This window comes from Quercus lobata, chromosome 8 (genome assembly GCF_001633185.2).
Source record: "Quercus lobata isolate SW786 chromosome 8, ValleyOak3.0 Primary Assembly, whole genome shotgun sequence".
Classification (NCBI taxonomy): Eukaryota; Viridiplantae; Streptophyta; class Magnoliopsida; order Fagales; family Fagaceae; genus Quercus; species Quercus lobata.
Window position 1 is genome coordinate 10336549 of NC_044911.1, and position 14943 is coordinate 10351491.

Consider the following 14943-nt stretch of genomic DNA (forward strand, 5'->3'; position numbering starts at 1 on the left):
TTGCTAGTGCTTGTCCATGATCAACATCAAGAAATTATTGGTTTATCTTTATCATTGGCAGGCACGTACGTTGACCATATACTATCATGAATAAGAATAATAAAAAGCTTATATATAAGAAAAATTATTTATGGATTTTCTTAACATATGCCCTAGTTAAGAGCATTTCGAATTTATTTGTGCAAAAATAAATGCATTTTGTGCCACCAAAATTCACTTTATTTTACATTACCCCACTTTTATAATACATATTATATTATATTATTTATTTTTTATTCCATTATATTAAAATAATATATGCTATAGTATTATGCAAACATAAAATTTATTGTTGCAAGAATGCAAATTTAGATGCAAAATGTATCATCCAATGGAGCTGGTGTTTTTTTTTTTTTTTTTTTTTTTTTTTTTTTTTTGGCATTTGTGGTATGCATTTTGCATTCTCAAGGGTTTTACATTACTCAATGTGAATGCTCAAAGAACATTCGTTTAAGAAATACTTTTACAATTTTTTTTTTTTTGAAAAATGAAAAAAGCAAATGATTTTTTGTTGATTTTTTTTTATATATATATTTCCCATAAAAAATAGTATCAAAATTTTCTTAAAATGATTTTTTTACAAATATTGGTGTGTTTGGATAGCAAGATTTGACTTTTCGGATTTAAATTTGAGTAATTAAAATCCAAATACTTGTTTTGATAGTTTTAAAGGATTAAGGATATATTTGGATTTAACCAAATTCATCAAGGTTTTAATCTTTTAAAAGTCTTAGATTTGAAATGATATCTAAAATCAATAGATTTAAGATTTTAATCTATTGATTTAAAATTCAAATCCAAATTACCAAACACAACCTAAAATAGCTACTAACGGAAAACACTATCTATATACTGTACAAAGAGCATTATGGTTCAATAACATTATTAGTTTTCCCCAAATTTGAGAACATAGGATACAAATTCGTCTACCCAGCACTTACCAATGCCATAAACAAAAAGAATCCTATAACCTGTGGCAGTGGCACACATTAATGAGGTCACTAATTATATATGGTCGTCCATAAAGCCACACTAAAATTCCTATGTGAAAGTGTGAAACTTCTTCTTCCTTTTTTATGGACCTATGAAACTTCTTTTATTGTCCCTTTGTCGGAAACAATGAATGAGTACATGGTACATTACATACTCCACTTCTCTCTACCCTTACAATGAGTTAAAACTTAAATGGTCAAAATGGTGCCCCCACAATCACAAGTGCATGTCTGAAGTCCTTTATGAGGCTATTTATTTACCATTTTTAGCTATAATTCTTTATTTTTATATTTTTACAATATTTGGGTTCTAAACTACCTATCTTAATTTTCACAGCTTTCCTTGATGTTGCATGGAACATGAAATTTTTTTGCATGCATGTAGATAAATATTAATATTTTCTATGCATGCTTGTATTGTATCGTGGTGTCCAAAATTTAGTCCATAATTTCGATCAATCTAGATTAAATTTTGATCAACTTAAACAAATATCAAAATTTACAGATTTTTTTTTCTTTAAATGATAAACTCTAATCCTCACTACAAGAATTTTGGCCTTTAACGACCAAATTACATTAATGTGGTCAGTAATAGGTTCTCAGTAATGCTAAGCTGGGAATTTTTTTTTTCACTTTTGAAAAATGGCGGGAAATGTTTAGCGAAGACATTTTCCTTTGAGTTCTTAGGTTATTTATGAATAAATTTGTCATTATTAGTGACGATATTGTCATGGTTGATAGTAACATAATTGTGATAACATTAATGTTGTCACTAAAAACCTCTTTTGTTACTAATTTTGTGCAACGACAATTAGTGATAATAAATATCGTTGCAAATATTATTAGCAATGACATTGTCGTCATTGATAGTAACATAATCGTGATGACATTAATGTTGTAGCTAAAAACCTCTTTTGTTACTAATTTTGTACAACAGTTAGCAACAATAAATGTTGTCACAAATATTACTAGTGATGATAAAGCATTAATTACGAGTTTTGGCCTATATAATTCTCATTACGTAGGTTTAAGAATAATGACAAAGTTTGAACCTTAATTTATAATCAACTCAACATTTTTTTTCCTAGAAAATTTATGATCCACAACATTTTCATATAATGAAATGTTGTGGTGGACTAACAATTTGGTCGTGAAAAGAATGTTATGGGAGTGGTTGTGTAGGTAAAACAACTTTTTTTTTTTGGCTTTTCTCTCTTGGCTATAGAACTCCTGTTTGTCTGATCATTGGTGGGAACTGAGTGAGATCTGTGAATACCATGAAGGACAATTGCTTTAATTTTTCGCTTTCTTGTGAATATCATAAATTCAACAAATACTAGAAAATGTTTTACCTAACCTTGCTGCCATGTGGTACTGGTGGACATGAACGCAGATGGATATAAATTAATAATGAGCTACGGAACTCATCAACACTGGGATATATCACACACACACACACATATATATATATATATATATATATTAATCACATCAAGGCTGAGTCGATATGACGTTACTTGAATCTAACATCATTATGAAAGGGGTTGGGATTTAAGTCTGATCACCCCCCCCCCTGCTGCTATACTGGGCCAAAATGTAAACAACTTTACCCCCAACAAAAAAAAAAAAAAAAAGCTCTGATTATAGACCACCGCCACATGAAAATTGAAGAGGCTCTTGATGCTTGTAAAAAGTGCCAAATCTTTTATATGTGAGGAGAAATGGCTGACCTTAAATCCAAAAAAAAAAAAAGAAAAAGAAAAGAAAAGGGAATTAAGGTTGCCTTCATGCATGCCTTCATATTAATTTTATGTTCAAAAGATTGCATGAAACTGTTTTTAATAAATTTTTGTTGCCTTATCATTTAATTGACCATATAACTTGTGGCACCTATTGTCAAAAAAAAAAAAAAACAAAAAACAAAACAAAAAAAACAACAACTTGTGGCATCAAGTGAATTCTAGTTAGCTTAACTGATAAAGTCTTGATAATTGAATAAAAAATTTAGGATTCAATTTCTGCCTACACTAAAAACCAATTGATGTTTTGGTCTGACAATAAAGAACACAATCATCATAAGCAAACGACATAGGTTGAAATTCTATAAATGCCATCTAAATAATTATGATTCCACTATACACAATTAAACATGACATGGCTGTCTTCTCAAAAAAAGAAAAAGAAAAAAAGAAGAAGCATAGTTGAATAAGTTCTAGTTGTTTCAATACATTTCTTATTTTTCACCTTTTTGTTTTCTTTCTGGGTCAGGCTGGGTGTTTAATCATAGACTCTCAGACAGATAAATAGCCTATTTGGGCCAGGTGCTATTATTTCTTATGGTCTGAAAAATATTGGGCTGAGAATAAATTTTACTATATTGAGTGATATGGGAGATGGGCTAGACCTGCTGTGACATGGCCTTCTAGAGTCAACACCGAGTTTCCAATTTACAGGCCTTAGCATTCTGGGCCCAACTTCAAGCCCTTCGTCTCTGGACTCTACAACCAAAGATAAAAGAATGACAAACATAAACTAAAGCTAGTTTATTACAGCTACAAACCAAACCAAGTGAGACAGGTTTGTTTTACACAAATTTAAAAAAAGAGTTTTTAAAGCCAAACCTGAAGGAATTCCCGGTCCGAGAAGAAAGTCCAAAGCACAGGTACAAATAAGCTTAAAAGAAATCACTTTTTATTCTTTAATGGAGATTGGCAAAATTTCCAGAGTGCAAAAAACATTATAGTTTGAGATTGAGTTTTTTTTTTTTTTTTTTTTTTAAATAATTTTTTATTCATAATAATAGTTATTACCGAGCTTAATTACAATACGCATTTACTTATTTAGTGGGAGTTCTTGTACGGTGTTAAAAAAAAAAAAAAAAAAACCTAAAACCCACTACAACTCAAAATAAAAATATTGTAAAAATATTATGAAATTTTGTTATATCCTTAGATTTTCTCATCCAATGGCTATCTTATCTCGTAGTTCTTAAGCCTAATCACTTCCATGAACCCATAAAAAAAACCTTACTAGGTTTGACTTGTCTATGGGCTTATCGGGTTAAAATTGCATAGCCCCATGCTTTTCTAGATTTCTCAAACACCCTTATTACCTTAACTGTTGGGATTTTTCTATTTTGAGGAATAGGTCATGGTGATTAGAGACCTTAGCTAATTTTTCTTACTTCTAATAGTTGCAATTTATTGGATTCCTAATAACTTTATAGTTTATTGTCATTGTCAACTGATTTTTTCTTTTTTTTACGAGGAAAACTAATCACTGAGTTTCCTTCTTAAAATTTTTAAGATTATTTATATTTGTAAATTATAAGACTAATGTTAATATCGAGTTCAAATGAAAGTGACATTACTCCAATCACGGAAAAAAAGAAAGAGGGAAAAATATAATGAAATTTTTTGTTTCACTAATATTGCTTTTTTTTTTTTTTTTTTGAGAGAGAGAGAGAGAGAGAGAGATTCATTTGAACAAAAAACAAAACCTTAGGCTCTGCCTAGAAAGAGGTTTTTGGTATTCACAGACTACAATGAACAAAATCTATAGTAGAAACCTTCTAAAGTCCTAACGCCATTCCCCTTCACTTCCTGTACAAAATAAGACCAAGTACATGACATTCCTGATTGACCAAAACATCCAAATATATAAGGAGGATTAGAGCAAGAAAGACTCATCATCACTACCATATATATATGCACACTTATCATCATCACCTGCAACCTCAGCTCAATTCACCTCAGGAATACTCTGCAGGGCAGGCCTCCAGGACCTTGGATGCGAATCAAATCGATCACTAACGTTAATCAACTGGGCCAAAACTTGTTGCACAGACAATTCTTTCAAGTCCACCTTGCCTAGCAACTCCTCCAGCTGTTTCTTCGTGATCTTGATCTTTACCTCTGTAGTAGTAGTAGTAGATGAAGACTTAGTAAAACTTCTCTCAGCTCCTCCAAGGAGACCCTTCTCTTCCATAATCATGGCCTTATTATTGTCCCCCATGTCACAATCTGTATCACTACCATAAAGCTCCTCCTTTTCTGGAGATCCCCAGTCATCACCACCCCATTGTACAGAGGATTCATGCCTTATACAATTTCCCATTTTCTAAATTTTTATGTTTTCTGTATAACTTTTTCTTTCTTTTTTGCTTTTGTGCTTGTAAAGAGAGAGAGAGAGAGAGAACAAGATTTTGAGACATAAACAAGAGTGGGCTATGTATATATAGTAATATAGAGAGAGTAGATGGAAAGGTAATGATGGAGAAATGGTAAGGTAGGGTTAGGAGAAAAGATAAAATGTTGGAGAAAAGGTCATACCTAATTGTCGCCACGTAGGATGACATGTCCGACGTGGCATGTGATGGAGAGTTTTGACCTCATCAGGAGGATCATTTTAGGATTGGCTTCAACTCTGTGATGGCTTCCAACTTGGTAGCTAGTTTAGCTAAGGCTGTCGGTGAGCTCTATATATGGTGGCTTGGCTTGGCTTTGCTTATAATAACTAATAAGAAGCCCTTTGAAATTTCAATCAAAACAATTTGGTTCAATATTCTTTTGTTGAATATGTTAGTTTAATATTCTGCTGTGTGAAAAGCATATAATCATATAATTGCAAAGATCAAGTTGGTTGAGGTTGCGTATACTTTATACAATTATATAAGGCATTGCTACTATAATGTTTTTTTAAGGTAGTGAGAGAGTTCTTTTAATATCACAAATAAACTCATAATTTTTGCAACAACTCTTTTATGTGACAGATTGTGACTGACTGTATATCATTTTTATATAGACTTATTATTTTTTCTTCATCAATTACAGTCAACCATATAATAAGTTGTGACAAAAGTTGTAAATTATTTTAAGGCACTAATTTTTTGGTAAAAGAGTAAATGTGAATTTGACTTGTTTTTATCCTAACCTTGTAGGTTTTAGTTCTACCATATTCAAAATCTATGAGCTCAACATTGTTCACCAAGCCATAAATCTTTAATTGAGAGATTGTAAACTTTTAAAAACAAAATTTTGGTTACATCTCTATTCAATATATTTTTATTGAATATGAATTTGGACAAATCTACAATTTGATAATATTTTCTTTTTATATCCTCCATAGTTGTAAATCTTCCAAAAAATCAAAGATCAATAGATATGTCATTAATGAAATATTTAAATTTAAAGTATTGAGAAATGATATACTTATGACATTTTCATAACACTTTTACAATAAATCCTAAATAATATGTTGTTATTAATTCAAATTATTTTATAACAACTCCATCCAAACGGTGTAGATATTGTTATCTTTGGAGTCATTTTAATTTTTTTTGTGGGAGTTATAGTCATTAGCTACAATCAAGTTATAACCAAACTTTATCCAACCTGTAATTATGCATTATACAATATTACTAATTACTCTATGTGTCTCGTTATTTTGAACGAAACCGTGTGACCCAAATATTATAAGAGACATTTTTTTTTTATATAAGAATATAAGAGACGTATTAAGACACAAAGCATAACATTTTCTTATTTGAAAGTAAAAGCATTACATTTTATAACATAATAATATGTGCGGTATGATGCATAATGTGTCTTTAGACCGTACAGTTGATCAGTTAAATATTTTACTTTAATAAATGTATCATCATTTAGAGATGAACTTTAACAAGAATTCGGTATAAAAGTCTGTCTTTACCTCCTATATAAAATAAGACCACATCAGATTTTTTTCAACTTAGACAATAGAGATTGACAAATGTTATCACATTCAACCAATATATTTTGAATATTGAAAAAAAATGTATTTAATTTGAATAAAGAAAGTATCGAAGTTAAAAGTTGACGGCGGAGATGATGCTAGAGTCGCCGCAATTGAAGATGCTTGAGCAGTTGAGCTGAAAAGTGAAAACGAAGAAGTAGGAGGAGGAGATGGGCAACATGTACAACATGGGCAACAAGAACAAGAAGAACACCACAAACCAGCTCGCGAATGCAGAAAACGCTGTGAAATTAAGCAACAAAGCCATGGAAGTAGAAAATCGTCCGTGGTTTGTGGACATTGTTTTAATTAATGAACCAAAGCTTAGTAAAATGGCAATGGAGGCCCAAAACAATGACAAAGACATCCAAAGTCCCAAAAATACCTTTCCACCAATTTCCAATAATCTCTGCTGCTTGGAGACTCCATCGTGTTTGTTAGATGGGGAATCTATGGTAGAACATCATGTATTCATTCAGTTTTGGGTAAATTTTAAATTTTTTTTTTTTTTTTTAAATTTACAAAAAGGTAATGCAAATTAGAACCTGAAGACTCCCCTTTTGGGTTCACTAACTAAGGATACGGTGGAGATTTAAGTCCTTTTAAATCAACATGCTTATGATAAAGCAGAGCAAATCAAAACCTCGCCCTCTATCTCATGGGAATCAAACGCAATTGAATTTATCTTACCTACCTATAATTCATGACTATAGTCATGCTACTATTTTGTAAAGCAAATTTAATCTCATTTTAGTGTTAGATTCTCACACATGGTCTACAATAAAGCTGCATTTAAGGTAAGAGAAAATTATTGTACACTCCCTCTCTCCCTCTCATAAAGAGGTGGGTCCCACCCACCATGAGGTCCACCCTTCTTTGAGAAAGCTGAAGCATACTCTCGAATTATATAATAACAATCTCAAACCAATGCCCTAATTAATTAGCTCAACCAGCACTTTTTTATATTTTTAATGAAGATATGTAAGACTCCTCCTCTAACTATTACATAACAATAATGATAAAAGAAGCTAAGTTCAGGACAAAAATTCACAATACACTTAATTTGCCTATCATCTGACACCCTGTACTCAATCTAGCTACCATTAATGGCCCATTTTTAGGTGAGTATTGTGAATTTTTGTTGTAGCCCTAGAACTCATGAATTAATTATGTTTCCTCTCAGCAATTAGACAAGAATCAATTTGGACATGGACCCCGGATGCCGGATGTGCCAAATAATTGAGAGGCATCTTGAAATCGGACAGACGACATGATCCGAACTTGAAGAGCAATAATTTAAATCCACTTCCAACCCCACCTTGAGATTCTTCACCAAAGTTCCCATGCCCTTGTCCTTACAAAAATAGCTGCTTATCTTTTCATCATCCAAGCCAAGGCATCATCTCCATCAAATTTTCCCCTTAATATTTGAAAGGTTTTGGTAGGATTCTGACAGTATCTATTAGTTTTTATTTTTTTCATTTGAAAAATGAAAAATCTAAAGTAACCTTATTTTATTAGAGAATATGAATGTAGGCTTTTAAATTATCAAATTCTTATTAAATTTAATCTATATTATTTATTATATTATATTTACGAGTTTTCATTACAAATGATATGCTCCTCTCCTAATAGATGAAATTATCAAATTCACATTGTTAAGGACAATGCACATTCAACCCTTAAAAAATATAAGTGTGGGGCCAGGGAACTTATGATCCGGCCCACGCTCTATTAGGGCGAAGGCCTATGCCGAGGAGGGTGTGTGCCGAGAACGAATAGGGAAAGGCTGACGTGTCGAGGGGAACAGCCGAGGACGACCCTATCCTCGGCACTCCAGGACTTCAGGGGGAAGAGTAACGTCTCGATGAAGGCTGCCCCTAAAAAGCCCCCTGAAGGGGATGCGAGTAGAATGGGACCCACGTGGGGGTACGGTGCAAAACTGGTTCAGGGTAAATACGTCCCCTCCGCATTAAATGCACCCGCCAGCGTCCTGACCATGTTAATGAGAAAAGACACCTGGACAGGGTGACTTCGATCATCGCAACTAACAGAAAGCAAGGAGGGACAGCTGATGGGACGGGTACAGAAGTGAGCACCTGCCTGACTAACAAGTGGAGGGCTAAGATCAACCAAGAAGGGCTATATAATGTGAAGGTTAATGCACCAAGAAAGGGGCTGGGAAAAATGGCCAAAAACCAGAGCCTCCCAGCCCGCCTCCAGGAGAAAGACTCCTAGGGCGAACACGATTTAACTATGTATGAACACCACGAAAAACCCACCATCTGGCGACTAAGGCCTAGTCTTTCAAACCCACTTTCTATAAATAATATTGTTTGGGCCTTTTTACGTGCGAACCCAACATTATTATGGATTGTCACAAATTGTGTCCTTACAATTGGCGCTGTCTATGGGAAAGGCTTGTGTTTTAGCACAGGTAGTGGGTGGAGACAACCCCTCACATCATTTCTAATAGCCGGATGTAGTGTTCTAGCGTAAAGTTCCACTGGGGGCTACGTTTCTTAACTAGGGGCTGCGCTTCGTAGCGTCAGCAGCACGGATGGTTCTAGGGGATTGGCCGAGTTGCTAATCCCCTTAAACCAAGGTCCCACACCATAGTCGAACTTATCAAAATCAAGTTTTGGACAGAATCAATGTATTGCATGGTCCTCAGACTCAAACCTATGGGGAAACCAACTACTTATCAAAATCAAGTTTTGGACAGAACCAAGGTATTGTATGGTCCTCGAACTCAAACCTATGGGGAAACCAACTACTTATAAAAATCAAGTTTTGGACAGAACCAAGGTATTGCATGGTCCTCGGACTCAAACTTATGGGGAAACCAACTACTTATAAAAATCAAGTTTTGGACAGAACCAAGGTATTGCATGGTCCTCGGACTCAAACCTATGGGGAAACCAACTACTTATAAAAATCAAGTTTTGGACAGAACCAAGGTATTGCATGGTCCTCGGACTCAAACCTATGGGGAAACCAACTACTTATCAAAATCAAGTTTTGGACAGAACCAAGGTATTGCATGGTCCTCGGACTCAAACCTATGGGGAAACCAACTACTTATAAAAATCAAGTTTTGGACAGAACCAAGGTATTGCATGGTCCTCGGACTCAAACCTATGGGGAAACCAACTACTTATCAAAATCAAGTTTTGGTATTGCAGGACTCAAACCTATGGGGAAACCAACTACTTATCAAAATCAAGTTTTGGACAAAACCAAGGTATTGCATGGTCCTCGGACTCAAACCTATGGGGAAACCAACTACTTATAAAAATCAAGTTTTGGACAGAACCAAAGTATTGCATAGTTCTCGGACTCAAACCTATGGGGAAACCAACTACTTATCAATATCAAGTTTTGGACAGAACTAAGGTATTGCATGGTCCTCGGACTCAAACCTATGGGGAAACCAACTACTTATCAAAATCAAGTTTTGGACAGAACCAAGGTATTGCATGGTCCTCGGACTCGAACCTATGGGGAAACCAACTACTTATAAAAATCAAGTTTTGGATAGAACCAAGGTATTGCATGGTCCTCGGACTCAAACCTATGGGGAAACCAACTACTTATCAATATCAAGTTTTGGACAGAACCAAGGTATTGCATGGTCCTCGGACTCAAACCTATGGGGAAACCAACTACTTATCAAAATCAAGTTTTGGACAGAACCAAGGTATTGCATGGTCCTCGGACTCAAACCTATGGGGAACCAACTACTTTAAAGAAGCCTGGATACTAAGCAGGACCTTACACTACACGTGACATCTCGGATGATGCCTATATCTCCATTGAATGAGGGTCAGACATGAGTTCAAGGCTCTACAGGTGCAGGTAAGCTAACGTTCTGAAACATGATTCTAAGTATATCGCATGCCCAATTATTCATACGTGTTAAGATAATTAGTTCAAAACTCATAAATAATAGTAAATATCGGCAAGGGCAACTAACAAGTAACCAAAAGGAAAAAGGAAGAAAAGAATTTCATATACGTGTTCAACAGGTTCAATCTACTAGCAGATTACAAAGTTTTCAAAATGAAAAAGAAACAAGTTAACCGTTAAACTAGAAACAAGTACGAAGCCTGGCCGGGGGTTTCTACTTCTTTAATTTGGCATCGGCCACGTCCTGGGAAGGAGTAACGAGATCAGCTTCGGTGCCCTGGAGGACAGTCCCTTCTGGGGAAGGCTGAGCAGGATCGGCGTTGGTGCTCTGGGGGACCACAGCAAGGGGAATTGCTTGTAGGGGCTGGGCAGGTATGGTTGGCTCTTCGGCATTAGGCATCTGAGTGCCAACCACGGGCTCAACAACCTCTTTGGGTACCTCGGGATCCGTACGCTGAGATGCTTCAATCACATCCTGAAGCTCTCCCTCTTTAAGCGGCTCGCCAGGAGAGGTGCCGACCTGTACGGTTTCCGACTGAATGACCTCGTCCTCGTGTTGGTCGCTCACAGCCATGGAGCTGGTGGAGGTGGCCTCACGGATGGCTGTAGGGTAGAATATGTTTTCCGCTTTCCACAAGTCGGAAGAAGCATCCACTCCAGCTTGCTTCAAGGCCTCTTCCCAAACCTGGGAGCAATAAAGCCTGCATACTCCAGGAATCTGGGCTTTGAGGGAGGCTTGGGTGTCAGCTACCCCCGCGTTGTAACCGTCATCCTCAGCCGTTTCCTTGGCAGCCTCAGCCTCGTTTCTGGCAAACTTGACCTCACGCTTGGCCCTTATGGCTTCGTCACGGGCGTACTCCGCCACACCTTTGTCATGCTCTGCCATGACCAGTCTTTTATTTAAATCCTTGATCAGCTCTTTAGCTACTTGCAATTGATCCTCGGCTTTTAGCAGACGTTTTGTTTGGTCCTCGGCCTGTTTTTGGGCGCTGCCTAAACCCGCCGAGGCACTATCCCTGTCTCGGATAGCGTCTGTTAGGGCAGTCTTGGCCTTGGCGAGGTCGTCCTCGGAAGCTTTAAGAGTCCGAGCGGCCAATAAGTGCTTGTAGCGTTCATTCTCGGCCGCCTTACTCTGATTGTTCACCTCTTCCTCCATCCTATAGGTGGCCTGGAGAGCCTGTCAAGGGAGATAAATACATCGTGAATGACAAACTGAGAGTGAGAGTTAATAAAGTTTTAGGTTTCAAGAGCCTTACCATGCCCAAGTACCTCTTAGTACTGAGGAAGACCTCCTGCATCCTCATTTTCTTCAGCTCATCCACGTCGGTGGGAAGTAGCATGGTTCTCCCTAGTGCGTTTGCCACGTAGCCACCCTCACCATCTCCAAGGTCCCTCATGGATGCAGTTTCCAGCAGTGGCCCCCCGTGAAGCATTGGGGCAGGAAGCCAGGCACTTGGCAATGATTGGGCCTCGATCTCCTTTCCCTTGCCCTGGGAAGATTGGGATTCAGTCTCTTTACCCTTGCTTTGATGCCCAATCTTCAATTGTTTCGCACGTGGGGTTTCCTCCCTCTCCTTAGAAGGTTGGGATTTTCCTCCATCCATGGTTTCCTTGCCCTTGGGGCTCCTCTTCCTCTTTGAATCAGTGCCTTTCGGCCGAGGAGGCAGGGTTGGTTGGGAAGGAGCAGGAAGTTTGGGGCGGGGGGATTGTGGCTGTGACTTGGTGGAGGATGACCTAGTCTGGACAGTCTGGGGCTGAGGTGGTGGGGAAGGAGCATTGGGTTATAGCGTTCCCTGCGCATCCTTCCCTGGTTGACCCTCGAGGAATTCGAATAGGCTGGTCAGGGGCTTTCTCTTGAGTCCCATCTCGGCTTAAGAAGATGTGCCTACTGATGACAATTCCACCTCGGACAAGGCTGGATCACCTATATCACCAGAAGGATCCTCGGATTGGTTGGCTAGGTCAAACACCCCAAAACCTTCCTCGGGCTGATCTAACTCGCCTTCGTCCTCCGCTACTTGATGAGACGAGGAGGGTCCCACCAGTGGGATGCTCTCTGGGACAGATGGTACTTCGGAGATTAGAAATCCTGTCTCGACCATGGTAATTTTTGGAAGCCGAGGGCGGCTCTCGCTGATCACGTGCCTAGGGTCGGCAAATGACTTCTGAACGGGAGCGTACCCTAATATTTTGTGAGCGGCTCGGACTTAACCATCTCCGTCATTTACGAAAACTGTCGCTTGTAAAACAGTCTCCAAGTCCACTAGGTTGACTAAGTGAAAATGCCGTTGATAAGCGTGTGGATCTACAAAAGAAAAACACATATGTATGGTTAGTTACCGAACCACATCAGATTAGAATGGCGCAAAGGGTCAACGCCCTTCCATTCCCTATACCCCACCTGGTTTTCCTTCTACTATGAGGCACGGATTGCCATCATGCCATTCACCGGAGACGATAAGGAAATCCTTGTTGGAATTAGGGAGACATTGAATTAGTCGAACCCTTTCGTCTCTCGTCTTCATGTAGTAGGATTTCCCCTTCAAGTCTTGGAGATTATAGCACCAATTCATGTCATGGTGGGTCAGTCTTAACCCCATCTTTTCGTTTAAAGCATCCACGCAACCCAGAATCCTAAACATATTACCGGTGCACTGGGTGGGGGCTAATCAGAAGTGCCTGAGGTAACCCCTCGTTACCGACCCCATAGGGATTTTCATACCCCCCTCTACAAAGACGAGGACGGGAATTACTATCTAGCCCGTTTCCCTCTTATAGTGCCACTCCCCCATCTTACAATGTCTTAGACTTACGTTGGGAGGAATCCTGTAATCGGCGATGAACTTATTCATCACCTCCTCAGTATCAAATAATTTCCTCAGTCTCGATTTGCCCATCTCTATGATTTACTAAACAAACTCAACCAGCGACGGGAGAAGAAAGGGAACCAGAGAAAAATAAACCCAGAAAAGAAAAAGCACGAGTTAATGGAGGCAGGGAACTTACATAAAAGAGGAAAGACGCTTTGGATAGGCTTTTTGTGCTGGAGATATACTTGAGTTTGGACAAAAGTTCAGATGAACCCAGGGTGTATGCGCTAGAACTCTTAAGTGCAAAACTGAAGAGGCGGATCCGTTCTAAAAAATCATTTATACTTTCTAGGGTAACTGCACAAATTTTCCCGCCCATAAAGACCAAGGAATCACCACCGTTTGATCTTCATCATGCCGTAGAACGTGGGAAACACAGAGCCGCCCGTATTTAATGAGGCCACGTTTCACCTTCCAGGGGCTCCAGGAACATGTCTCGGGCAGATGAAAAGTCTCGGGAACCGATAGGTGACAAGGATTGACAGGCATTGACAGATATTTGATGTCATCAAAACCCTCCTATCCGTCCGAGGAGTCAGATAGCAGGATTTTGAGGGGCTATTGTGGGGCCAGGGAACTTATGATCCGGCCCACGCTCTATTAGGGCTCGAGCCTATGCCGAGAAGGGTGTGTGCCGAGGACGAATGGGGAAAGGCCGACGTGTTGAGAGGAACAGCCGAGGACGACCCTGTCCTCGGCACTCCAGGACTTCAGGGGGAAGAGCAACGTCTCGATGAAGGCCGCCCCCAAAAAGCCCCCTGAAGGGGATGCGAGTAGAATGGGACCCACGTGGGGGTACGGTGCAAAACTGGTTCAGGGTAAATACGTCCCCTCCACATTAAATGCACTCGCCAGCGTCCTGACCATGTTAATGAGAAAAGACACCTGGACAGGGTGACTTCGATCATCGCAACTAACAGAAAGTAAGGAGGGACAGCTGATGGGACGGGTACAGAAGTGAGCACCTACCTGACTAACAAGTGGAGGGCTAAGATCAACCAAGAAGGGCTATATAATGTGAAGGTTAATGCACCAAGAAAGGGGCTGGGAAAAATGGCCAAAAACCAGAGCCTCCTAACCCGCCTCCAGGAGAAAGACTCCCAGGGCGAACACGATTTAACTATGTATGAACACCACGAAAAACCCACCGTCTGGCGACTAAAGCCTAGCCTTTCAAACCCACTCTCTATAAATGATATTGTTTAGGCCTTTTTACGTGCGAACCCAACACTATTATGGGTCGTCACAAATTGTGTCCTTACAATAAGAAATCAAAATATCAAGTTAGATTTCTCTTTTAGAGCATTCTTGTCAGTTGTCAAAATTTTTTGTTTATTTTACTATTAGAACTTATTTTTTAT

General features: G+C 38.4%; 1 protein-coding gene across 1 annotated transcript; it reads right to left on the reverse strand.

Moving 5' to 3' along the window:
* Positions 1 to 4489: 4489 nt before the first annotated feature.
* On the reverse strand, positions 4490 to 5216 carry LOC115958138. The gene has a single exon (XM_031076502.1). The coding sequence runs from the start codon at positions 5145 to 5147 to the stop codon at positions 4773 to 4775; it is 375 nt and encodes a 124-aa protein (XP_030932362.1). The 5' UTR covers positions 5148 to 5216; the 3' UTR covers positions 4490 to 4772.
* Positions 5217 to 14943: the final 9727 nt, after the last annotated feature.

Coding starts and splice junctions, on each gene's coding strand:
- LOC115958138 (XM_031076502.1), bottom strand. CDS start 5,147: ATGGGAAATTGTATAAGGCATGAATCCTCTGTACAATGGGGTGGTGAT.